At 51.2% G+C, this 26,245-nt stretch overlaps 1 protein-coding gene across 20 annotated transcripts in view; it reads left to right on the top strand.

The window, feature by feature from the left end:
- The window catches only part of EPS15L1 (epidermal growth factor receptor pathway substrate 15 like 1), a 93,501-nt gene that overhangs the window by 2,869 nt on the left and 64,387 nt on the right, over nt 1–26,245 (top strand). For 7 of the 20 annotated variants that reach the window (XM_046671036.1, XM_046671032.1, XM_046671043.1 and 4 more), the window contains exons 1-7: nt 15,737–15,968; nt 16,455–16,496; nt 16,684–16,773; nt 17,226–17,273; nt 18,901–18,996; nt 19,643–19,705; nt 22,125–22,250. In XM_046671036.1, coding sequence (XP_046526992.1) covers nt 15,900–15,968; nt 16,455–16,496; nt 16,684–16,773; nt 17,226–17,273; nt 18,901–18,996; nt 19,643–19,705; nt 22,125–22,250 — 534 coding nt within the window. In that variant the 5' untranslated portion in view covers nt 15,737–15,899. Of the gene's footprint in view, nt 1–15,734; nt 15,969–16,454; nt 16,497–16,683; nt 16,774–17,225; nt 17,274–18,900; nt 18,997–19,642; nt 19,706–22,124; nt 22,251–26,245 lie in introns of those variants that run through there. The other 13 variants (XM_046671041.1, XM_046671039.1, XM_046671035.1 and 10 more) reach the window with 7 other exon arrangements.

The raw sequence follows: 26,245 nt of genomic DNA, 5'->3' as shown, positions 1-26,245 counted from the left end.
GCACTGGCTGCCTTTTTCCGTCAGCGCCTTTCTCGGTGTGCTCCACACTCCCCCGTCCAGTCTCTTTGGACACTGAATATAAATCTTGCCAGTTTGAAGGGTTGGTAGTCCTCCCTCTAGGGGCAATTTTTTCCTTCCATCGGCTGCTCACTAATTTATGTTTCTCTCTGCCTCCCTGCACAGCTCCCCTTCACCTCTCCACAAAACCATCCTTAATTGCAGCCCACCCAGGAAGCACACAGTGTCCCTTACCCACTTGTACCATGTGCTCTCGTAGCTTACTGCTGACTTTGCCATCCTTAACCCCAGTGGCCTGTCCTTGGGGCTGGTCCTCCTTGAACCCTGAAACACTTGTTACTGTAGTCTGCCCACAGAGTAGTGCTCCACTCTCTGTTCTGCCCCCAGATTTCTGCGTCCCTTCTCTCTCTGCACTTCTGCATCTGGAGTTGTCCCTGCAGAGCACTCTAAACCTGCCTCCCCCTCCCCCAGACCCTTCTGGAGTCCAGCTTGTGTCTCTCCCTTGCCCTCAACAGCTTGCTGGACTCTAGAATAATCCCCCCTCCTTACCACACCCACAACTTCAGGCTGGGCTGTCCCTCTTCCTGCTTGGCCTCTCCCTCCTAGTTCATCCCATGCCACTTCAGGATTCATCTTCTAAAACGTGTCTTTCCAGCCACCCTGCTGCTCCGGAAACCTCCAGAGGCTTCCATTCCCCTCTCCGCTGGAACGTCTAGGGGATGTCAGCAAGCTTGACATCGCTTGGCCCACATTCTCACACCCACAGTTCCCGCTCTACCTGACCTAGCCTGGCCTGCTCTCCCACCATCTCCGCCAAAATCCCTTGCTCTTGGGGCTGGCCCCGTGGCCGAGTGGTTAAGTTCGCGCGCTCCGCTGCAGGCGGCCCAGTGTTTCGTTGGTTCGAATCCTGGGCGCGGACATGGCACTGCTCATCAGACCACGCTGAGGCAGCGTCCCACATGCCACAACTAGAAGAACCCACAACGAAGAATACACAACTATGTACCGGGGGGCTTTGGGGAGAAAATGGAAAAAATAAAATCTTAAAAAAAAAAAAAAAAATCCCTTGCTCTTCCCAATGCTTTCCAGTGCCTGGCTCGCCTCCGAGGCTCTGTTGCTCAGACCTCACACTGTGACCTCCTGCTGCATCCTGCCTGCCCCAGAGGCCTTTTTGGTGGTGGCTTCCGTAGTCCCACCTGAACTGGAATTTTCCCTCCTGTGCCTTCTGTGGGTCCCTTGCGTGGCCCCTGGACGTGGTAATGGGAGGAAAGCATTGGGCTCATTGATGAAGAGAGTCTGCTCTTTGCCCAGGAGTTCCATCTTCCTCTCCACAGGCCACCGGGGTCCCGCGCCCCGCCCCCCGCACTTTGTCATGTGCTTCCTGTGCACAGGGGCTTCAGATATATCTTCTTTTTAATAAGTGATGTCATTCTAGGAGGTTTTTAGTCCCATCTTGCAAACGGGAAACTGAGACCCATAGAGATGAAGTAACTTGCTGAAGTCCCGTAGCTGGTGGGTGCAGAGCTGGAGCTGAACCCACATCCGCCTGCCTGCGCAGCCCTGCTCCTTGCGCTCTTCCACGCGGCCCGCTGGGCACCCTGCCCCAGCAGCCCCCGGCGGATGTGTCTGGAACGAACGCCGGGTGCCTGGGACACTTGTTTCTCCCTTCGTCCCTTGTTTTTCTCTCTCAAATAACTGCTAGTCTCTCTGTCTTACTAGAATGCTAATGGCAGTGTGGTATAACTTGGTGGTAGAGAGCCAGGTTTTAGAGTAAATTGGGCCATGCCCTCTAAGATTCAGAGTTCCCTGGCCTGCATTTGCCTGTTTTTTGGTAACTAAGTAGCTGCCAGTGAAGCAAGCACACATGAGTTTCGCCCCTCCACCCCTGTTTTGCACTTTAAAGGAGCTTTCCCACTCCTGGCCTTAGCCCCTTCGGCTGATCTGGGAAGTGGAGTGACTGTCGTGGATCAGATGGTACCACATCGCTGAGTGTCCACTCTCTGATGCTCAGGCTGTGCCACGTCACTGTGCCGACAGACAGACATGACCACCTGACCCCAGGAGAGGCAGCTCGTCAGCCCCGCCCTGGGGGCTGCTCCCCCCGCTTCTCCCACCTTCACCTGATGTGAGCGGCCAAGAGTTACGCAGTGTTCTTCCTTCAATATTGAGCCCTATTATCTGATTTCTTTTCTAAAAACTGTTACCCAGTATTCTTTCTCTGAACCCCCTTATCAGTTGAGGCCCCTTCAGGGTGCCTGTTTTTCAATGTTAGGGTCCCCAGATAATCTTTCAGTGCCCTCAGTTTCCCTGTCTGCAAATTGGGAACAGTACTTGGTACCTGTTTTCTCTGCCCACAGTGGAGTATCGGGATCCCCTGGGGAGATGGATGTGCTCACAGAGTGGCTTCCGTTGGGGTGTCATGCCCTTCATTCAGCAAGTGTGTATTGGGCATCTTTGCTGGGTGCATTCTGGGCAGTGGGTTGTGGCAGTGAATCTGAAGGCAACCGTGCGCCTTGGAGCTGATGTTCTAAGGAGGGGGTAGAGACCTAAAGAAATGAGAAAATACCTGTGTGGTCTGTGCCATGCGGTGCACTCCGTGCCGTGAGAACTGTGGAGCAGAGGGGGTCCTCACCATGCAGGCATCGACCCTGAGCAGAAAAGGCATTTTGGTTTGCTCAGTTTATCCTGCCAGTCACCCTGATCAGTTTTATCCTCTCTTTATAATGGGGTAAGCTGAGGCCCAGAGGCGTTATGTCCCTTGTGAAAGGTCTCACCTGGCAAGCTCTCACTGACACAGCGCGTTTGAGCCAGGTCCGGGGCTCTGCATTGCACCGTAGTTTCCAGCCCTGAAAGGTTTCTTTTTAGCTGTCCAGCGCTACAAGAGCATGAGATCTCATTTGTTTTTAAATAGTGGTCATGCTACTTAATCACGAGATACTGTCGTGTCTGGTGGAGACAAGATCACTTGCTTAATTTTTATTTTATAGTTTTAATCTCATCTCATTGGAGGAGGAGGGGGAAGTAGAAAGGGCTCCTCGTTGTCTTTACAAGGGGTCAGCGGGCTCCCCTGCTGGAGTGGTGCTTTTTGCTTCAGCTCTGATGCAGAAATGAGTGGGCTGCATGAGGCCTGCAAGGACGGTTGACTTGGTCCAGGCCACAGCAGAGGCTCGGGCCAGGAGGGGTCTGAGCTGGAGGAGGGGCGGTTGACTTGCTTCCTCTTGGGTGTGTTGGAGACGGCTACACAGAGCAGAAAGGGCGTTCGGACTGGGCCCTGGGGACCCTGGATAGAGAGGGTAGAATGGCTTTTCTGACAGAGGCAAAGCAGAATGAGCAGAAGCCAAGAAGCCAGAATTCCAACTCAGAGGCCAAATGTGAGGCCGGGGCTGGGACTTTGGGGTCTACGTCCCTCTTTTAGATAGGGCGACTTAGGGATGAAGGGAAGAAGGTGGTTTGGTAAGTGGGACACAGGAATCTGTGCCTGGCCTGCCAATAGGCCTGAGACAAAAGGGACAGACAGGGTGTCTGCTTGCCCAGAGTGGCCGGTGGCAGACATGGGGGAGGAAAGGAGACCTGCACTGTGCTCTAAGCTTGGCTGGTCTTTGTTGCTGGACAGAGAGGCAGCCTGAAAGGCTGCTCCTGCAGAGTGCTTTGCCAGCTATAGTAGTCCCAGCCCCTAATGCCACAGCTGCTTGAGGGACGTAGAGGTTACCGATGACCACAAACAACGTTTCCTCAGATTTCCGTCCAGCTCTGCCTGCTGGGTGGGATTGTTGTAGTCTTGATAGAGAATCAGTTTACCAGTTACGTTTCTGATCAGCTGATATAAAGTCAGTTCTCCTCCTTTTGTACACACGGGTTGAAAGCAGGGAACAGGGGTGCCAGGAACTCTGGCTGTCACTGCCTGTGGACTGGATCAGGCCTCTGCCTGTCCAGCACGCGGCACGCCTGTGTCCCAGATCTCCCAGATCTACCCTTCCTGTTTGCTCTGCCCTGCAGCCCCTTGTACAAGCGACATTCCCTCTTGCCTCAGGGCCTTTGCACATGCTACTTGCCCCTCTCTGGAAATTTCTTTCCCCCTTCACTCTGGATTAAATACCTACTCTTCGTGTCTCAGGTGACACATCACTTCCTTAGGGAAGCCTTCCCTGACAGTCTGGCCGGCTTCTCTCTTACTGCCCACGGGGCCTCCCTGTACTTTTCCACACACCGGTTTGTATTTTTCTGTTGGGATTATTTGATCAATGGTCTCTTCCCCCACCGCCTAGACTAGGCCCACAAAGGCAGGGGCTGTGCCTGTTTTAATTTGTCCTTGTACCCTAGGTGCTCAGTAATCATCTGTTAAATGGCCGAATGGTAAGTCCCCCTTATGAGATTAGGAGAGGCAGTGAGGAACTGTGGCAGGTTCTTGAGGAGCGAAGTGACACATTTAGGTTGTATGGCTGCTCATACCCTTAACAGGGACTGCCCAGAGCTGCGTTCTAGCTAAGAGAGGCATGAAATAGTAAAGGGCAACCTGGCCTGAGATTGTTTCCAGAGGTGCAGGAGGGGCTGGTGATCGAAGGCATATGTGGGATTGCTGTTTGGACAGGGGCCCTCTAAGTGTGGGGGCAGGGGGAGCAGGAGGAAGGAATAGGTGTAGTGTGTGCAGCCAGCAGCACAAGAAAAGCCTTCCCGGGGTGGCCTGGTGGCACAGTGGTTAAGTTTGCATGCTCTGCTTCGGCGGCCTGGGGTTCGCCAGTTGGGATCCCGGGTGCGGACATGGCACCGCTTGTCAAGCCATGGTGTGGCAGGCGGGCATCCCACATATAAAGTAGAGGAAGATGGGCATGGATGTTAGCTCAGGGCCACTCTTCCTCAGCGAAAAAAGAAGATTGGTGGCAGATGTTAGCTCAGGGCCAATCTTCCTCAAAAAAAGAGAAAAGCCTTCCCGTCGCCAGGTGAGGGTGGTGCCAGATGTGGGTGGCTGTCTGGGTTTAGACAAGACCTGCCACCTTGCAGCAGGCCTACCAGGCCCAAGATCCCACATTTAGCTGCAGTTGAGAAGCAGCCCAGCTCTCAGGGGCACCACCAGGTTGTGTTTGCTGAGCACCTACGCATGCTGGCTTGTAAGCAAGATGAGTAAAACTGAGCCCCTGCCCTTCCAATGGGCTCAGCTAATTAGGACACGGGGTGTCAGACACCCTCAGCCCTTAGAGATGGAATAGTTGCCTCCACTGGGCTGCAGATAGAGAGAGGAGGAGGAGGGGGCCTGCATCCCTTTTTCTTTTCCCTCTGTTCCAGCAGGACTGGAGGAAGCAGATGTGTGAGGCCTTTCAGACCCGCCTCCCCACTCTCCGCCCAGTCAGCCCTTCCCTGACTCTGTAATCCAGGGCCTCCCAGGCGGCGATGGGGAGAGGTTTGGGGCACAGGTCTTGCCCAGAAGGAAGGGAATGTGGTCGGACACCCACCTCGTGCTGGTTCACCATTGACTCCTGTCAGGGAGGTGTCATTGTCTTCGTCCCTGTGCTTGTTTCAGAATGAGGAAACCAAGGAGAGAGGTACAAGCACCGCTTTCAGGCCCCCAGGGGAGGTGGGTGCCTGCCTTGGACCACAGCCCCATGGCCAAATTCTCTCCTGTGGACACTACACTGTGGGCTCGCAGGAGGGCAGGAGCACCTGTGTCCCCAGCCCCACAGCAGGCAGGTGATAACCATCTGTTGGCTGATGGCCGTGTGCTCTGCACAGCAGCGGGGAGCACAGTCCGTCTCTCTAGCTGCGTTCGATGGCGGGAACATTTTGTCTCTTGGGCAAAGAAACAGGCAGCCACTCTGCTGGTGAGGGGAGTCAACACACCCCCGGGGCCGGCGTCACTACAGCCAGGCCCCCACCGTCCCCAGGGCCCCCGCTGCCTCTTCGCTTCTGCTGTGGGACGGTGTGGGAAGAGTTCTCTGATTTACCAGGGACAGTAACAGGCACGCCCATCGAGCCATATAAAGTTGGCTTTGCTTACTCCACATGGGACGTGCTTTTTCATTTTACATTTCCAATGGAAAAAGAAAGTGCTGCTCTTTCAGACTGACTGTAAAGGGGAAAGATTAAACAGGAAAAAAACTGTTGACAGCGAGGCCCTCCCATGGAGACTGTTTAACCAGCACTGTGAAGTTTGGGGGTGGGCTAGCCATCTAAATCCCCCCCACCTGAGAAAGGTCACTAGTTGTGGTTGGAGGGCCCAGAACCCGGTGACCTAGGGGTGTGCTGTCACAAACCGTTCTCCCTTTGGTGTCTTCTTTGATAAAGGGCATTCTGGCCTGTGTGCCCGTGGCGCACCCCTGCATCCATTTTGGACACGTTCTCCATGCCGGAGAGGGTGCGGAGGGGGTGAGCTGACAGCTTCTGGCGAGCCTCTTGGTCCCTGTGGCGCAAGTCCGTGCTGCTGTTGGCTCGCTCACACACCAGGCCAGGGAGCTGGCATCTTCTTCCAAGCCAAGCTTTGTGTTGGCATTCAACTTTGTGGATTTAATTGCTTTTGTTGCCTTTAAGGCGCTAGAAAACATCCTCTAATTCACGACCACATAAGTGGGTTTTGATAGGTATGTACTTAACCTATTGTGTGTGAAAGTGTACATTTTAGAAAACTAACCACTGAGACAAAGAGAACTGGTAAAAGACTGTTGTGTCCTAGAGGTTGGGCGCAGCTCAGCCGACGAGTTGAGAGAGAATGAGTATGCTATGTACTATTGTGTGTCCAACATTTGGTGAGATATTTCATCGTTTTTTGGCAAAGATCATTTGGTGTGGCTGACTGTAAGGACGATGATTTGACGCGTGCAACACAGTCCCGATTAATAGCCTCGCCTGTCTTCCTCCCCACCCCCTAAGATTCCTGGTGAAAAAAGGCCGTTCCAATGTCTCGGTAGTAATAATAATAACAAGAACTGTAATAACAGATGTAATAATGTCTTCCTGTCATAGAGTGTGCTTTGCCTGCATGTTTTCACTTGATACTTACAGTAATCCTCAGTGTGTATCATCCCACTTTACAGATCAGGAAACTGAAGCCCTGGGAGGCCTCACAGCGTCTTCACTCTGCTGCTCAGCGGTGGAGCTGTGTCTGCCCCGAGCCTTGACCGCTCTGCACGCGTCTCACCCTCTCCCTCCCAAGGTTCCGTCTAAGTCCTGCCCATTCCCTGAACAAACATTTACCGCGTGGCCTGCGGATGGGCCCAGCATCGCACGGGGTGGAAACCGTGTGAGACCCCTGCCCCCCAGGAAGTGACAGTGCAGGGGTGCTGATCATTACAATAGCTGCTATGTAGATGAGACTTGCAGAAGCATCCCTGTTGTAAGTTCAGGCCTATGGGAGTGTAGGGGAGAGAGACTGATTTCACTTGGGAGAATTTGGGAGGCTTCTTAGAGTAGGGGGACAGTGCAAGGTGACTGTCCACAGCAGGCAGAGCCCCCCAGGCATGGGGAATAATTTGTGCCAAGACAAAGGGCGAGAGGTGCACGATGTTCAGTAGAGCATCGTCAGGCCAGGAGGGGAGGCGGGGATTGAGTGCTGCGTGTGTGTCTGAGAGTGAGTGTATTTGTGTATGTGTGTGTGTGTATAGTGAAATTAGCCTGGCAGGGGCAGGAGTGGCTGTGGCGCATTAAGAGCTAGCCCTGCGGTTGGGACTTCACACCCCCTCAGCAACCATGGAGGGTCTTTTCGAGCAGGGGATTGACTGAGTGCCGAATGGAATGGAGAGGGGAACCAGGCAAAGGCAGGGTCCAGCTGGCAGGTTTGGCTGGGATCTGGGCTGAGGTATGTCAGAGTGAGGAGGGGGTCGGAAGGCTTGCCCTCACTGCTCTGTCCACGTAATCCCTCCCCCCTCCCCAGCAGGACAGAGCTCCCTTCCTCTGCTGCTCTTGCCAGCGCCTTCGCTCTTCTACCTTTGGGCGTTTGTTCCCTGACCAGACAGTGACTCTCTGCTCCGTGCTGGCAGGGACTGTCTTTTTACTCAAGGTGGAATCCTGTGGGCTAGCTGGGTGCCTGCTGCCCAGAGGCTCTATATAGAGAGCAGTGGGCGCTGGAAGGCTGATGACCCACCTGTGAGAGGAGGAGTGGGGAGACACAGAGAGCTGCTGACCAGACCTGTCTTGGGGATCCCTGAGTCCTGGGCTGTGTGCGCGGTTAATTGACGGCAAAATGTCAGACCAGAGATCAGAAGATGGCAGGGCCCTTAGAACCCCAGGGTAGCTGATGTAGCAGAGGAAATCTGGGAAGGTTCAGGGTACACTTGGGGAGAGTTGGGAGTGCTGTGGGAAGTGGGCACCCCTCAGGAAGGTGTTTGTGCCCTGCTGTGTAGGAGGCACCTACTCCTGAGCCATCACCCCTGGGAGTCACTCAGGGCCTGTCCCTCCTAAGGAGGAAGGAAAGACAGAATGGACTTGGGGCTGTTCTCTGAGATGCAGGGAGGAGTGAGGTCTAGGCAGAGCTGCAGAGAGCGCGTTTCTGGAGATAGGACATGTTTTTGTGGAGAGCTGGTGGAAGGAGAGTGACGAGGGAGAGAACAGAACTTGAAACAGCCAGCATTTGACAAGTGTTCACTCTATGCTAGTCTCCGGTGGTGGGAATGTTCATCCTCATTTTCCAAATGAAGAAACTGAGGCACAGAGAGGCTGTTCACCCTCTCCATGGTTGCACAGGGTTACAGTGGTGGGTGGTGAAGTTGATCTCTTTGTCAGTTTCAGGCTTGGCACAGGTCCTGCATCCTACATAGGGCAGTGTGTCTGGATGGGAAGCCTGCCTCGAGTAACCTTTGTTTCTCCCTCACTTCCATTTCTGGTAGATGGACCTGAGAGTGATGGTCTCCCCGGAGCCTTGGAGCTTTCACACCTTGAGTCTGTGTTCCTGTCCCCTTCCCGACCTTTCCAGCCCCTCCTCATAGCTCCTTGCCCTGAACTTGCTCCAGCTGTATTATTCACCTTGACATTTCATTGCATGGCTAAACTTTCAGCTGTGGTTTGCTTGCTCCTTGGTTCTCCTTGTAGGTAGGGGCTGCAGGCCTTACCCCCGTGTCATGTCCTAACTGCAGGCCTTGAGTTCATCTGTGCTCAATGGGTGGACATGTCATCTTTGGCTGGTCCCTCGGCATGGCAGTCATTTGGGCCCCAGAGGAGAACCGTGTGTCTTCCTTCAGATCCCTCTTCTCCTTGCACTTCTCTCCTCTCCTTGAATGCCCTATTTACAAGCCACATGTGCTAATGTAGAACACCGGAGAACTCAGAAAGCTGCGAGTTAGGCAAGCAGTTCCCTGGTAGGAATCGCTGTTGCCTGCGGTGTCCTTCCTGCCAGGTTTAGGTCCACGTGGATCTGATTGCCACGTGCTTCCAGCCAGGTCGTAACTGTGTGCTGGTTTCACCCTCCCTTTTCGCTTAGGAGGTATCTGAGCATTGCTCCCTACTCATAAATGCTCTGCCTGTACCATTTTCCCTGCTCTGGTTTTCTGTCTTGTGGAGATAAGGCGGTTTATTATTGGCTTCACCAGTCGAGGATGGTTTTCAGGCCTTTGCTGTCACCTGCAGTCCCCACCCTCCAGCTGGGCGAACTGAGGGAGCCCCCTTGCCCTTCCTCGCTCCTGCGTATCTGGTCACTTCTTCAGGGTAGGCTCCCAGCAGGAGACCTTACAGTAGTGGGAAGGCATACATGTGTGTACGCGTGTGCATGCCTGTGTGTTAAAGAAATGCTAGTTTTTGTTGTTTGACAAACATACGATCCTGTGGGTGTTAAAGCTCCTCTTTGTTTATCACACTTAAACCTGAAGCTGCTTGTTCCTTTGGGACCCTGGCCAAAGCAGAAACACATCAGATGCTGGTCTTTAGTTATGTACATTTTAAGCACAGTAAAGGTAGAGGGAAGAGTGCAATGACCTCCCTGTACCCACCACCCATTTACAACGGATGTCAGTGTTTTGCAAATCTCTCTGCACTTCTTTGCAATCTCTTTGTATCCTTTGACCTCCCCGTATGCATTTTTATTTCTGAGGGTTTTTTAAATCTGAGAATTGTATTTCAATATGCATCTCTAACAGGTAAGGACATTTTTCTTTACATAACCATAATGCCATATCACACCTTACACAATTATAGTAATTCTTTAGTACTACCCAGTACTCAGTCTGTATTCAGATTTCCCTGATTGTCTGAAAATGTCACCTTGGATTTGGTTGTGAAGTTTCCTGTCTTGTTTTTTAATTTTTAAATTTTAAGATAATTGTAGATTCACCTGCAGTTGTAAAAAATAATGCAGAGAGATCCTGTGTAATTTTTACCCAGTTTCCCCAGTGGTAACATTTTGCACATCTCTGGCACACCATCTCACCCACCACACTGACATGGCTACGGTCAGATGCAGAACAGTTCCATCCCCGCAGGGTCCCTCCTGCTGTCCTAGTATAGGCACTCGCACTCCCTCTCATCCATCCCTTCCTCTGGCAGCCGCTGCTCTGTCCATCTCTGTCACTGCAGCCTTTTAATAATGTTGTGTAATGGAATCCTACAGTATGCAGCCTCTGGAGATTGGCCCTTTTCACTCAGTATAATCCTCTGGAGATTCTTCCGGCTTGTTGCAGGTATCAGTAGCTCATTCCTTTTCATTGCTGAGTCATATTCCATGGTGCAGCGGGACCACAGTTCATTTAACCACCCACCCACTGAAGGACATCTGGGGTGTTTCCACTTAGGGGTAAAAATGAAGAAAGCTGCTGTAAACATTTGAGTACAGCGTATTACATGAGCCTCAGTCTTCATTAATGCCCAGGACAATTGCTGGGTCGTGTGATAGTGGCATGTTTAGATTTTTTGAACAAACTGCCAAGCTGTTTTCCAGAGGAGTGGTACCTTTTTCTCTGCATGCTCACCTGCATCACTATTTATCCTGCTGTTTATTCTGCCACTGACAGGAGTGTGGTGGCACCTTGCTGTGGTTTTAATTTGTGTTTCCCTAATGGCTAACGATATGCTGGCCATCTTTTTATGGGCCTGTTTGCCACCTGTAGCTCCTCTTGGGTGAAGTGCCCCTTCCTGTCTTTCACCCATGTTCTCGGATTGTTTGCTTTTTAGTTTGGAGAGTTCTTTATAGATTCCAGACCCCAGTCCTTTGTTGGATATGTGGTTTGCAAATATTTCCTCCCTGTCTGTCACTTGTTTTTGCAGCCTCTTATCAGGATCTTTCACAGAGCAAACATTTTTAGTTTTGATGAGCTCCAATTTATTGATTTTTTTTTTCCTTTTATGAATCAGACTTTTGGTACCAAGTCTAAGAACTCTTTGCCTAGACCTCAATCCTGAATATTTTCTCCTAAAAGTTGTATGGTCTTACATTTAAGTCGGTGATTTGGAGTTAATGTTTGTATAAAGTGACACTTCTGTCGAGGCTCGTCTTCTTCCTCTGGATGTCCAGTTGTCCAGCGCCATTTGTCGCGCAGCCCTCTTTCCTCCTAAATGGCTTTTGCATCATTGTCAGAAGCCGTTGGGCATGTCTGGGTATGTCTGTTCCTGGGCTGTCTGTTCTGTTCCGTGGTTCTGCGTGTCCGTCTCTCTGGCAGTGCCGCACTGTCTTGATTCCTGCAGCTGTATAGCAAGCCTTGGAATCAGGTGGACTCATTCCTCCCACTTTCTTTTTCTTTTTCAAAGTTGTCTTAGCTGTTTCAGTTCCTTTGCCTTTGTATATACATTTTAGAATAATCTTATTTTTATCTACAAAAAAATCTAGCTGGAATTTGGTAGGAATCCCATTAAACCTGCATCTCAGGGGCATATGCATTTCCCGCACGTAGGCGCACTGCCCTCCAGAAAGGCCATGCAGTTTCTCTTTCCACTGGCAGGGCCCACGACGTGCGTTTCCACCTTGGCCGACCCTGCATAGCACCTCTCTTTGACTTTGCCAACCTGATAGCAAACAGTGGCGTTTCCCTCTATTTTGCAATACATAAATTGAACATTTCCCTTTAACTTTGCTGCATCTCTTCTTTCTGAGTTGCCTTTTTCTCATCGCTTGCTCATTTTTTCATTGGGCTGTCTGTCCTTTCCTTATGATGTATAAAAGCCCTTTCTCACATCTGGGTTTTCCTTTTCTTGGCCATGTTTACCTTACTTCTGCTTTAGAAACCTCTGACGGGGCAATCGGAGAGAAGTCAGTTCCTGGGGGGTGAGGGATGCCCCAGGATTTCCTGATGCTTTTTGAATGCTGCTGGGTTAAGTCCCAGCTCCATCAGCTGCAGAGTGTGGCTGTGCACACAGCCAAGATAGGGTTGTGCAAGCAGTGAGGGGAACTGTACGCGGATCATCCAATGAGCACTTCTCCAGGCCCTGTTTTTGCATCAGCATCTGGTTTTCCAAGTAGGAACTCAGACCACAATGTCTTTTGGTGTTACGTGCCTAACTTCCTGCAGAACTTAGCAACAGCATTGAAAAAACAGCCATTATGGGATCTCAGTGTTCCTGAGGAAATGGCAGGCTGTGCTTGTTTGCAGGTCAGTTTTTATGCTCAGGTCGAGTCTTGCACTTTGACCTCTTCTGTTGGATAAAATGCACCATCACATAATCACATACATGCATTTTCCCAGGCAAGCATGCGTGCGAGGCCGTGCTGTGGCCCAGCTCTTGACTGCCAAACCTGAGCTGTTTTTGCAGGGTGTGAAGTAGGTTAGGGCCACACAATCTGGATGTTCCTCTGGCTCTGCCACTCATTAGGTTTGTGGCCCTGGGCAAGCTAACCTCAGACTCCCCAGTTGTAAGTTGGGGCCAACAGTATTTCCCATCTCACAGCGTCACTGGGAGGATTAAATGAGGTGCTGGTTGAAAACCAAGTGCTCACTAAATGTGATCCACGATTTATCAGAACAAGGAGCTATAGATACTCTTCCAAAGTTTTAAAGTGAAAACCAATTTGCTTTAGAAATGTCGTTTTGAGACAAACAAGGCCGGTGATTGTTGCTCTGTGTTGCGTGAGAGAGCATACTTCTGGCAGAATGGGAATTCTGGTCCAGGCCTAAGTGTTAGGAGGAGTCCTGCCGTGGACGAACGCAGCGTCAGAGCTGGGTGGACTCAGTCCTGGGAGGATTAGGAGTGGCTAGAATCCTGATGCTCAGAGGGTCCCCCTCCAAAGTGGTTCTCCTGGGTTCCTCATCTCAAGATGGTTTTCTCCAGTGTTAAAATCGCATGCACTCGTGTGAACTGTGGTGTTTTGCAGCCTTCCCAGCAGAAGGACATGAACTTGTTCTCTGATGTGCTCCCTTCCCTGTCGCTCCACTTGGAAATTGTGTCTGGGCTGGAGGGCAGAGTGAAGAGGCCACAGTAACTTTCCATGTTCTCTATCTTAGTACGTTAAGACACGCTGAGCAACTGAAAGGTAGAATGACAGTTGTATTGTGCCTCATCCATAAATCAGACGCTGCGGAGGTGGAGATGGCATCTTAGCACCATGGACTGGCGATGGAGAATGCCATCCCGGCTGGCTCCATCTTGCTTCCATTCTTGAAGCCATTGCCAAGTGCTCTGCAGCCTCTTACACTGAAAACCTTGTCCCCTGGCCCGTTCCCTTTCTCCCTTGGCCCTGGCTCAATTTGGGGTCAGACATGGGCAGGCAGCCCTGTTGCCTGTGCTTAGTATGCAGACGGCTCTGTCCCAGCAGCCATGATGTGCCCTCTAGGAGCGGCTGCCTGCAATGGTGTGCTGGTTGTGACCCAGGTCTGTGCACAGGGGCCAGCCACGGAGACTGCCCGTCACTGGGGGATCTGTGGTGTTAGTAGCGTGCGTCCTCAGCTCTGTTGCAATGGCGTATCAGGCAGTTGGCAGGCGTGTCTCCGCTGTCCCTGGGAGGACACAGTGTGGCAAGAGGAAGTGGCTGTTAGAGTCTGGTGTTTTCCCTTCTTTTTCCCTCTTCTGCTTTTGCAGTACCTGTAGTCTGTGTAATGAAACAGAAACCTCTGCCTGCTGTCATTATCCCAGTTTACCAAACAGGATTCCCGTAGTTGGAGAGGCATGCTTGAGGCATAGTCTGGTTTTCTGTCGGTTGTCGATGGTTTGGGATCAACACCTGGCCCCAGACGTCTGTGGGATAAGCCCTTAGCACAGATGGTTGGTGCTTCAGGGCCTTTTCTGGACTACTCAGGGTATTGTTTCTCTTGATGGTGGATCTTGTAGCTCAGAAGCATTTGGAAAGTTAGAGACAGTTGTTAACCCTGTGTGCCCCAAATACCATAACTCTTTTGTCACTGAAATCAAAGTTGCCTGGAAACTTCTGTCTTGCCTACCAGGAGATCTTAAAAGAAATCCCACTGGAAATGCATTTCAGACCTGCCACCTACTGATTGTTGGTGGGAAGGGGACCTTTATCATCAAGGTCGGGGACCCTGGGGTCTGTGCATTCCACTCTTGTGAGCCAGTGGCACGTGATGTGCTGCCTGGACCTGGCCACTGTCACTTTGACTGACAGATGACATACAGCTTGCCTAACTCTGCTTCCTCTGTTGGCCTTACCCCTCTGGGGGGATGTGCTTTGAAAGGCTGTGGAGCTTTAAGTCCAGGAGGTCACGCAGGGTGTGATGGTGGACACTGCCGTCTGAGGTCATGAGAAGCCGAGGGTGATGCCCCCCCCAGTAGCCGTGTCTTTGTGACGGGCGGCCAGCCAGGGCACTGCTGTCCCATGCACCTGCCTCCCCCTGCTCTTCACTGGGGTCAGCCCTTTCCTCTCTTAGGCCAGCACTCCTCACCCTGCAGCCTTTCTTGCTTTTCAAATTCTTTATTTTTTCTGGCTTTTCGGGATTTCTCTCCTTCTTTCTCCTTTTTCTTTGTTTGGCTTTCCCCACTCCCCTGTCAGATCTCGGTGCCCTTTTCCTTTTATTTTCATGGTCTTGGTATTGTTCTCGGCACTTTTTCTTCTTTATACATGCGCACGTGCTGGGATCCCCCAGAGGAGCTGACTGTAAGCCGGGTGGCATTTTTAACCTGAAATGACTCTTCACGGTGCCACAAGGGTTAAGTGTTGGGCTGGTTCCAATCCAGTGACTGTGACTGGAAGGAACCCACCTGCCCCCAATCTTATTCATTATGAAAAATCCAGTGAAGCCTTCAGAGACTTTGAAAACAAACACTGTCGCCCACCTCTCATCCGGTACTCCGCAGTCCAAGCTCTTTTCTCTTTAGCTGTTTCCACACCTGTTCATCTACGTGATTAAGTATAGCTGTGTCATCTTCACTTTTCTTTGCCCATTCAATCAACAGGAGGTTTGCGGACTGCTTTTTCCCTTTCCCGCAGTAAAACACACTAATTCTTTCTAGCCAACATCTTAGTAGCTGCTTAATTCTCACCTCCTCCGAGTACCCCGTCCTGCCCGCTGGGGGACGACTCACTGCGGTTGGGAAGAAGGCCGTGGGCACTGTGGAAACTGCTGGGGCTCAGCTGCCAGCCAGGCTGAATCCAGATGGGCCTCGCTTGGGCACATGACCCAGATGAGGTGGTTACCTTCTCTGAACAGTGACTACTCAGGGATCCGATGGCTAGAACTCAGAGCTTCTTCTGTGCTGAGCCGAGGACTTTGAACTTCCTGCCTGCTATGATGGAAGTGGCCCCTGGCTAGATCTCTCCCTGTTGGGGCCAGTCAGGGTGCATTTTTGTTCAGTCCCTGGGTGGCTGGTAGAGGACAGGGTGGGTGGGAATGACTCCTGGGGCAGGGAAACTGGTCTGGAGCTTGCGTGTCTGGTGATTCATGATGACGAGCAGAAACTCCTGCTCTGATTCTGGAGCTAGAGGCCAATCTCAAAGGAGAAGGGTGTCTTTCCGCTCTGAGCTCCCGGACACGTTGAAATCTCATCGTTCAGCGAATGGAACTCGACTCTGGGCTGCTGCTCCTTCCTGAATGACTGTGTTGTTTGCACTGGAATTGGGACTTATTAAAGAGCATTTGCATTTTCTTTCTTTGAATCAAGTAAGTGTGACATCTGTGTGTGAAAATAATAGAGTGCAGTCTGTGTATAGAGGACATTTAAAGTGCATACATTTTGATTTTCACTATTAGGTACTTTGATAATGACAAAACTGAGAGGAGGGCTGGCCCCGTGGCCGAGTGGTTAAGTTTGTGCGCTCCACTTTGGCGGCCCAGGGTTCTACCAGTTTGGATCCTGGGCACGGAGCTAGTACTGCTAGTCAGGCCATGCTGAGGCAGCGTCCCACATAGCAGAACTAGAAGGACCTGCAACTCGAATCTACAACTGTGAACTGGGGGGCTTTGGGGAGGAGAAGAAGAAGAAGAAAAAGAAGATTGGCAACAGATGTTAGCTCAGGGCCAGTCTTTAAAAAACAAGCAAACAAAAGAATGCTGATGTTTTATAAAAAAAAAAACTGAGAGGACAACACTTTTCTTTTTAGAGAGGGTCTGTCCACTTTTGACCAGTATCTGTGGTTTTGTTTACAGATTCTCACTGGAAATCCATTATATGAATCTTATTACAAGCAGGTAAGTTTTGCTGGTGTCTTTCTGGATTGAACTAGAAAGCGAGTGACTGGACAACACAATCCTGAATTGGAGCCCAGCGGCGCTGTCAGTCCCTTGCTGTTCTCTGAATTCTTGGCCAATAGTCCGTGAGATGTTTTCCCTGCTGCCTGTCTGCTGAGCCTCGTCTCAGGTGTTGCTCCCCTTCCAGGTAGACCCAGCGTACACAGGGCGAGTTGGGGCGAGTGAAGCTGCACTCTTTCTAAAGAAGTCTGGGCTCTCAGACATTACCCTTGGGAAGGTATGTGACGAACGGTAGTGATTTCTCTCTTGTGGCCACCCTCAGGGCTCCACTGGCAGGTGAAGGTCAGCCTGTGCAACCACCTTTTTCTGGGCTCTACACTCCTCTTGGGGCGTGGGCTGGCCACTGCGAGCCTCTCAGGGCTGTAACTGGTGGATCTAAATGCTTGGCAATCGCCACCTGCTGCTTGGGTGGCAGACAAGAGGCCTGTGTGCTTTTGGGGTCTTGACAGCTTAAGGATTTATGTCGGCTTTGGAGCGGAGTGGACCTGGCTGTTCTCCGGCCTCTGCCGCTGACCAGCAGTGTGCCCTTGGTGGGAGGGAGGGGCGCTCCGAGTGTGTGGCCTCTCTGGACTACCATAAGGCCCACATGCGGCGATGGCAGCTCCTGTTTTGTGAATAAAGGGGCAATGATCAATGGTCACACTCATAAGCATTTTTGTGTTTCCACAGATATGGGACTTGGCTGACCCAGAAGGTAAAGGGTTCTTGGACAAACAGGTATATACACGTATACACAGAGCAAGTGGAGGGGCTGGGCCAGAGCCCCCAGGCGGGTCACGTCTGCACTTCCTTCCTCACTGTTGCCACTGACAAGTATTACTAGACATAAGGGCAGCCATCAGACTGTTAAAATGGGAGGGTTTCATTTTGAAATAAAGGTCTTTTGAACACTTGGAACTATCTTTCATGGTTAGCGTATCTTTTAATATTTTGTATGCTTACAAGTGGTTAAAATGTTTTCGAAATTTTTTATTTTGAGATAATTTCAGACTCTCATGTAAGTTGCAAAAATAGTTGAGAAAGTTCCCGTGTATCCTTCACCAGCTCCCCACAGTGAGAGCCGCATATGTCATGGCAGCGCAGTGCTCAGAGCCAGACGCAGTGCCCAACCAGAGGCTTTCTCAGGGCTGACCCCTTGTGCATGCACTGTTTTGGGTTTTTTGGTCTATATAGTTCTGTGTAATCTTATCACTTGCACAGCTTCATGTCACCACCGCCACAGTCGGGGTATGGAACTGCTCCAGCACCCCAAAGAATCCCCCTCGTCCTGCCTCTCAGTCGTCACACCCTCACCCCTGGCAACTGCTGGCCTCTCTCCGTCATAATTTTGTCATTTCGAGACTGTTCTGTAAATGGAAGGTTGTAGGACTTACAAATGATTTTAAATGGTCATATTGAAATTTAGTTCAGCCTTTCCCCAAGCTGCATTCCGAGGGGTGTTGTTCCTGTGCCCAAGATCCTTGACCTGGTCTCTTGGCAGAGCACCGTCAGCTGTCCCTCCGTCCCTCGAGAGTCACGCTGTGCGGTAGAGGTTCTCAGGGGCCTCGTGGAAAAGAAACCTGTTGACTTTGCCTAATGCAGCTCCCCTAAACTGATTTACATCCCCTTTTTTCTGCCCGGTGTGTGGGCATTCTGTGGAGGTCAGCCTGAGAAAGGTGGTCTTGTGCTTCTCTCTTTGAAGAAGTTTTAAGAACCGTAATTGTGTTTATAACTTTAAAAAGGTCCATGTTCGTAGGCCCATTGATCAACTGAAAATTCAGTGAGGCCTCCAGAGTCCACTAAGCCTGTGGTGTGGCTGGTTCTGGGTCAGGAAGCGGCAGGGAGGAGCCCAGGCCCCACGGGCCGAGCTCAGGGCCTTCGTCTCTGCGTGGGAGGTGGAGTCCATGTCAGGCTGGTGGCGAGTGGGCGGGCCCTGGTCACAGAGGCCGAGGGGATCACAGTGAATCATGAGTGTCAATTCTGAAACAGCCCTATTTCAAACCATTTTTAAAAAATCAACGCTTATTTGAACCATCATTTATAGTCTTAAACATATTAAGTGTGCTACATATGTAATCTAGCATTTCCTAAATGTTGGGAGCTCATTATTTTTGAAAGTACATTTATTTGGAATTTTACAGTGTTCAGAATGCAATGAGCTGAGTCTGTTTCAGCATAGTCCTTTAAACCGTGCTCCCAGGGTAATACCAGTTCCAGCTGACACCGTAAGTGACTTTCACACATGCAGTCCTTGTTGAAGTGAAGGGAAATACCTCTTTCCTCGGAGCTCGCTGCCGCAGACAGCTCTCCCCCGGCTGCTGACAGCTGCGTGGAGTTACACCTCCCCGCCTTTTTGGATTTGCAGGGTTTCTATGTTGCCCTGAGATTAGTGGCCTGTGCACAGAGTGGTCATGAAGTTACCTTGAGCAATCTGAATTTGAACATGCCGCCGCCTAAATTTGTAAGTGTCAAAATCCTTCAAGTTCACATTCTTCTATCACCATCCATCTATCTCCATGTTTTCTCTCTCCCTCTTTTTTGTTATTGAGGTGAAATTTACATAGCCTAAAATTAACCATTTTAAATTGAACAACTCAGGTGCACTTCGTGCATTCACGATATTGTGCAGCCATCACTCCTATCTAGTTCCAGAACATTTTCATCACCCCAGAAGGAAACACTGTACTCCCCATTTCCCCCTCTCTGAGCCCCTGGCCTCCACTAAGCTGCTTTCTGTTTCTATGGATTTGCCTGTTCCGGCTGTTTCATAGAATCCTGTGCCCAGTTTCTTTCACTCAGCATGATGTTTTCAAGGCTCGTCCATATTGTCGTGTATGTTGGGGCTCCATTCCTTTTCATGGCTGAATGAGAATGCCTTGTCTGGTCTCCCCCATTTTGTGTTCATTTGTTGGTGGGCATCATAATTCATATACAAGGATTCATTCTTTTGAGTGCATACCTGGGAGTGGAATTGCTGGGTCATATGGTAATTCTGTGTTTAACTTTTTGAGACCTTCCCCTGTTTTGAAAGCACTTTGAAATGTGTATCCTTTCAATAAACACATCCTTCTGTGGCACCATGGCGGGATGTCTCTCTCTCTCCACAGCACGACACCAGCAGCCCTCTGATGGTCCCGCCGCCTTCTGCAGAGGCCCACTGGGCTGTGAGGGTAAGTGACCAGAGGGGCACCCCTGGCTGTCGTACACGTGTAATGGTTTTAGCCATTTATGATGTTGTTCAAAACGTTTCGCAGGACAATTTATCTGTTTTGTTTCAGAGTGAGTGTGCCACAGAATTTGGATGAAATAACTTTTTCAAATTAGAATCTTGAAACAGCTATAACCTTTTACTATAATTAGGTGTTGCCCGCTAAGGCAGTTTCAGGAGCTGGGTTCTTAAAATTCTACAGTTTAAATCTTGCATTTCTAGGTCATGTTCTGCGGGTTTTGTTGCTTTTTAATCAGGATGGAAGGGGAAATTGTGAGAACTTGCGGGCGTGAAGACTGCCAGCATGTCTTCATAGCTGTCTCTTATTTCCAGCCCGTTTACACGTTATAATGCCTTCGTTTCTGATGCTCTCATTGCTTTTTGAAAAACTTCTCTCAGCACTTAGTATTATTTTTAAGACAGAGGATGTTGTGCCTGTAAAGCTGTGTTACTGCTTCTAGAGATTAAAGAATGAGTGGCGTCTTCTAGTAAGTGGGGAATTACTCGTCAAGGGAACACACGTGGGGCAGGGAGATGGTCTCCCAGGTAATGGGACCTCCTTGCTCCCCACTTGTGAGAGATTGTCACATTTCCTTTTATTTGGCTTAAAAAGCAACATTAATCATAGTATTTCTGTAAAATAAGGACCCCCCCCCCCCCCCCCCCCCAGTCGAGGGCTCTTGTCTTGTTTTATGCGGTTGGTCTCTTCTCTCCTTGGAAGCGTTTAGATGGGGAAGGTCTATGCAGAGACAGGGCAGGAGGAGGCCTATGTGACTGAGGAGTTGAGAAGTCGTAGTTTGCTGGTGGAGGTCGCGGTATCGGAGGATTTCCTTCTCTGTAGTCCAGTTCTGCAACGCCTACTTTGAAAAAGAGCTGCTTTGTTGTGAAAAACAGTGCCAGAGAGATCTTATTCCTTGAACTGTTCCAGCCCTCTCTGGCAGGGGCCGAGTTGAGGCCTCAGGAGGAGGGCTGGTGGCTGAGGAGCCCGCAAAGCTTTGCAGAGAGCAGTCAGGGGTGGGAATGGTGCCGTGATGGGGTTGACCGTTCCTAAGAGACTCGGCATTCTGTTCAGAGAAAGAGAGACAAACCCCAAGTGCCAAAAGTTCTTTTCTGTTGTGAATGTTCCTGGGCTTCTGGAAGAACCTAGAAGCGAGTCTGAGGGATCAGGGAAATCCCAGAGGCTCAAGGCAGACACAGGGCATTTGTCTTCTCAGCGCTCGCAGCTGCTCATGCATGCAGCGTCTGCTTCTTTCTTTCTTCTTTCTTTTTAATTCTGGTGGAATATACGTAAGGTAAAGTTCACCGTCTTACCCATTTGTAAGTATCCAGTTCAGGGGCATTAGGTCCATTTACATGGTTGCACAGCCGTCCCCACCATCTACCTCCAGAACTTGTTCATCGTCCCAAACTGAAACTCTGTCCCGTTAAAACACTCACTCCCCGCCCTCCAGCTCCTGGCACCCTCTGTCCTACCTTCTGTCTCTCTGAGTGTGACTCCTCTGTGGGCCTCGTATGAGTGGGATCGTACAGTATCTGTCCTTTTCTGTCTGGCTTATTTCTTGTAGCCTGATGTCCTCAAGGTTCATCCATGTTGTAGCAGGGTTGGAACTTCCTATGTCGTTAGGGCTAACATTCTAGTGTGTGGATGGACCGCACTGTGCTTATCCATTCTTCCGCCGATGGACCCTTTTTGGGGGTGTTTTCTTAGCACTTCCCGTGCCTCCAGCCTGTGGTCAGGGCTGGTGGTGAGAGCTCTGCTGTCCCCGGTTCCACTTGCCTCAGGCTTTATTTCCGTAGGAGGGCAGACTGCAGGGCCCTGCCCAGACCCTCCTCCCTGACGGCCCTTCCTCATGCTGCCTGCATTTCAGACTTCAGAACAGCAGTAGCTGCTAGTCTGCACTGTAAGTCCTGCCCAGACCTCACTCTGTCCAGGAGGAGCTTTTAATATTTATTTTATGACTGTGAGACACAGAGGACTTCTTATGCTTAAAGTTGATTTGGATAATTGGTTAAGTCTTTGGGTTTTTTTTATATTTGAGTCTTTAGTTCTGTGGCTTGATATCCAGATTTACTTATTCTTCTTAAAGAACTAAAACCCGTTCACACTTTTGCCTTTCTCGTCCTAGTGAGCCCTGAGTAGGTAGGTAGGGTGATCTTTGTGTCCCTGGCCCAGGGCTGGGTCCTCTTTCCCATTGATCTTGGCCGCCAGAGCTGCCTCCTTCTTCAAGGAGTTCGTCCTGGGAGTGCTCCGAGACGGCCCTGTGCTCTGAGCGAGGCCACTGGTGGCTCCTGGTCATTTGTGTTCAGCCTCAGCTCAGAGCTTGTTTTGGACTCTCACAGGCACACTTTCTCACGCACTCAGGCTGTTTCTTTCCAACCAGGTGGAAGAAAAGGCAAAATTCGACGGAATTTTTGAAAGCCTCTTACCCATCAATGGCTTGCTCTCCGGAGACAAAGTCAAGCCAGTTCTCATGAACTCAAAGCTGCCTCTTGATGTCCTGGGCAGGGTAAGTGGTTCGCTTGCATCCTGTACTGTCCTGAGTTTGGTCGGCCCTGGGCTGGCTCCCCACAGTCACTTATGAGGCCTGATCACACCGTGTACCCTCAGGGGGCTTCGTAAGACTGGTGTGGATGGAGCATTTGCTTCAGTCAGGCTGGCTTGGGGCCTCCCGGAGTGCGGCTCGAAGGTGCTCCCCAACCTATGGGAAGGTGCTGCTGTGGGCCCATTGTGCACGTGGCAGGGCAGCCTCGGAAGTGAACTCACTCCCCACTGCCCATGCACTGGCAGAGCTGGGACTCGAACCCAGCCCTGGGATTTCCCCCTCTACCGCACTTCCAGGAAGAAGTGTGGGAGAGGGTGTCTGTATCTCCTTAGTAATTTTCTATTTTTTGTTACTGTTTTTTCTGTCTGTGAGCTTAAGGTAAGGGGACTTTAAATTCTGCTCCAAGTTTAGAAAAAGTTTTATGCATTCTCTTTTTTTAAAAAAAAATCCCTCAGTTTTTTCCCATTTAAGTCCAAGTGTTTTAGATACAGCTTTCTACTGCAGATTGTTTTCCCTCTAATGAGGTTTGCGTTACACCCCGACGTGTTCGCTCTGGTCACAAAGCCCACTTCACATGGCTGTCTCTGCTGGATTCCCTTCTCTGACTCAGAGGGGATGGGTGTTGTTGTCGTCTATCTGGATGGGATTGCTACGACTCAGCAGGCACCAGCCCAGAGTGGGAGGACTGAGTGGGGCTCCTGGAGCCCTGGGCCCCTGTGGGCGCCATCTCTGGGTCTAGCTCCTGACCTTTGGGGGAACCCTGAGGAGGCTTGCAATTTCCTGCCCCTGTGGATTCCCCTCATATGTTCCTGTTTAAATATGACTTGCAGACACTGGCTCATTTGATCGGACCCAGCTAGAGCCTGACTTGATACTTTGTTCTGAAATGAGGCTGCTAAGGAAGGGGACTTCTCAAATCCCTTTGTCCTCCTCTTAGCTGTGGTGTGGTGTAGACAGAGCCCTGTGATGGGGACCTGCGTTGATCACCAACCATCTTCATGAGGTGTGAGTTTTAACAGCAGCAGGATGAGGTGACCTATTCCTGCGCGGTGTGTGCCCTTACTTGGTGTCCTTGTCAAATACCTGACTGTTGAATGTAATAATGGCAGACTGTCATGGAGCCAAATCACAGACAAGGCTGGGAGGCCCACTGTGGTGGAATGTGCTTTATTAGGAGGGAGCTGTGGCTAGGAAGTGCGTGTTCTGCAAGTCTTCTGACCCGCTCCAGGTCTTGTGGTACAGGGGTCACTTCTCATCTGCCCTTCTCTCCTTTCCCCCTCTCTCCACTCACCAAACCCTCTGTGCACCCAGTGCATGCATGCACACATGCATCCATATCCATGCACCCATTCTTCCATGCACCCATCCATCCGTGCGTGTGTGCATCTATATCCATGTACCCATTCATCTGTGCACCTTTCCATCCGTGCACACATGCATCCATATCCATGCACCCATTCTTCTGTGCATGCGTGTATCTCTGCATATACTCATTCATCCATGCATCCGTGCACCCACACATCATGCATCCATTCAGTCATTCAGCAAGCATTTTTCAGAGCCTGCTCTGGACCACACCTTGTGCCGAGCACTGGGAAGATGGGGATGAAATTAATACAGTTCAGGAGGCCAAATAAATAAAATAATGGTTAAGATGCTAATATTTAGTTATTGAGGGCTTAGTATGTACCAGGCCCTGTTTTAGTGCTTTGCATAAATCAAGTCATTGCGTACTTGTAACCACCCTGTTATGGATGGTGTCACCCCCGTTTTCCAGGTGAGGAAAAGGGGCCTTCAGAGTGTCCAGTCAGTCACCCAGGGTTGCACAGGACGAGAACAAGGTCCATGGTCTCCAGAGCCCTCACTCTTCCCTGGCACCCTCCAACCCCATTGCCTCCCTAGTCATCAGAGTTCTGGCCATGGAGGACAGTGGTAGAGGGGAGGAGCCTGACCCGCCTGAGCAGAGGGGTACAAGGCAGTCAGGGAGAGCCTCCTAGAGCTGATGTCCCGGGGTTACGTCCTCCTGAATGAAGAGATGGGTGGCAGACGACGGGGTGAGAAGGCCAGGCACATGACAGCATGAGCAGAGGCAGCCTGGCATGCTGGGTAGGCCTGGGGCTCTCACCAGGCAGTTTCACCTCAAGGGCTGTTGAGCAACATCTGGAGACATTTTTGGTTGTCCCACCTGGGTTGGGTGCTATTGATACCAGGTAGGTGGAGACCAGGGATGCTGCTTAACATTCTGCAATGCACAGGATGCCCCACCACAGAGAATGAGCTGGCTCCGAATGTCAGTGGCGCTGACGTGGGCAAGCCCTGGGCAGGCGAGGACTGTGGAGCCAGAAAGGCCTGTCCAGTCTTGGCCCTCCCCACATATGTGCTGTGTCTTTGGGAAAGTTACTCTTCCTGAGCCTCTGCTTCTGAAATTGAGACGACAGGCATAAAGCACTCAGCCTGATGTCACACACCTTTAAAAGGGCATCCATGCTGCTTGAGGGGACTGTGAACAGTTTGGGGTCCCCAGAAGTCAACCTGGAGTCCCAGGAGGCTGGGCTGGGGTGCAGGGGCCCACCACAGGCACAGGGGACTTGGTGTGCCAGGCTGAGGGGCAGAGACTGGATGCCATCAGCAGGGCGGGGCAGGGTCAGAGTGCATTCTAGAGCCAGCTCTGTGGCTACCCTGGGGACAAGACTAGAGGCAGGGAGGTCAGCTAGAGGCTCTGGCCTCTGTGGAGTGCTGGAGAGGTCCACGCCAAGGACACAGCAGCAGGGGTGGAAGGGAGGACCCACAGGGGAGAAACATCCCTGGGCTGAAGTTGGTAGCTATTGATGAGGGAGCAGGTACTGGCACAGGAAGCATCACAGATGGACCCCAGGTGTCTGCTTAGCTCCAGGATCTGGCGCCATGCCCAGCATTGTCCATTCAGGCCTGGCAGTCTGGGAGGGCTGACCTGGGTCAGGAAGCTAGTGCGTCGTTTGTGCTTTAGGAAATCCACCACACGGCCTTTGACCTGCTCTGGAAACCTATACCCACCTACCTGGTTTTCAGGGTGCTGGGTGGGCCTAGCACATTCCATGGCACCTGCCTCAGCATCCACCAATGGGAGAGGAGACATGACCCCACAGACCTGTTCAAGTGCACGTCCACGGCCCTGCCCAGTAGGAATGGGGGCAAGGGCTGGATTTGTGCACGTGTGTGTGTGTGTGTGTGTGTGTAGTGGGCAGGGCTTGTATGCAGAGCAACACCTGCACCAAAACCACATGATCTAAAAATCAGGGTGGATGTGATTATAATCACAATAGTTTGTTAGAGAAAATGAACATAGCATGGCAGAAAGGATCTTGGAATTGAGTACTTCATCAGATGATGGTTTTTCAGAGAACCTACAGACTGGTTCTTAAATGCATTTTGATTGCCTCTCTTTAACTCTGCTATGCTCCGAGCCCTCAGAATCTTGAGTTCTGGCTGGTGCCGTTGCTACCCATGGGCCTTTCCTCCACAGTAAGCTTCGGTGCCCCCCTCAGTAAGCCTCAGTACCCACTCCTAGTAAGCCTTGGTACTCCCCTCAGTAAGGCTCAGTACCCCCTTAGTAAGCCTCGGTAACCCCCAGTGAGCCTTGGTATCCCCTGACCGAGCCTCTCGGTATCCCCCCAGTGAGCCTTGGTACCACCCAGTGAGCCTCGGTACCCCCCAGTGAGCCTTGGTATCCCCCCACTGAGCCTCGGTACCCCTCACTGAGCGTCAGTACCCCCCAGTGAGCCTTGGTACCCCCAAGTGAGCCTCGGTATGCCCACAGTGAGCCTCAGTACCCCCCAGTGAGCCTTGGTACCCCCGGTGAGCCTCGGTATCCTCACACTGAGCCTTGGTACCCACCAGTGAGCCTCAGTACCCACCAGTGAGCCTCGGTATCCCCCCGGTGAGCCTTGGTACCTCCCCAGTGAGCCTTGGAACCCCCCCAG

Source organism: Equus quagga, chromosome 9 (genome assembly GCF_021613505.1).
Source record: "Equus quagga isolate Etosha38 chromosome 9, UCLA_HA_Equagga_1.0, whole genome shotgun sequence".
Taxonomy (NCBI): domain Eukaryota; kingdom Metazoa; phylum Chordata; class Mammalia; order Perissodactyla; family Equidae; genus Equus; species Equus quagga.
This window is presented reverse-complemented; position numbering and strand designations above follow the sequence as displayed.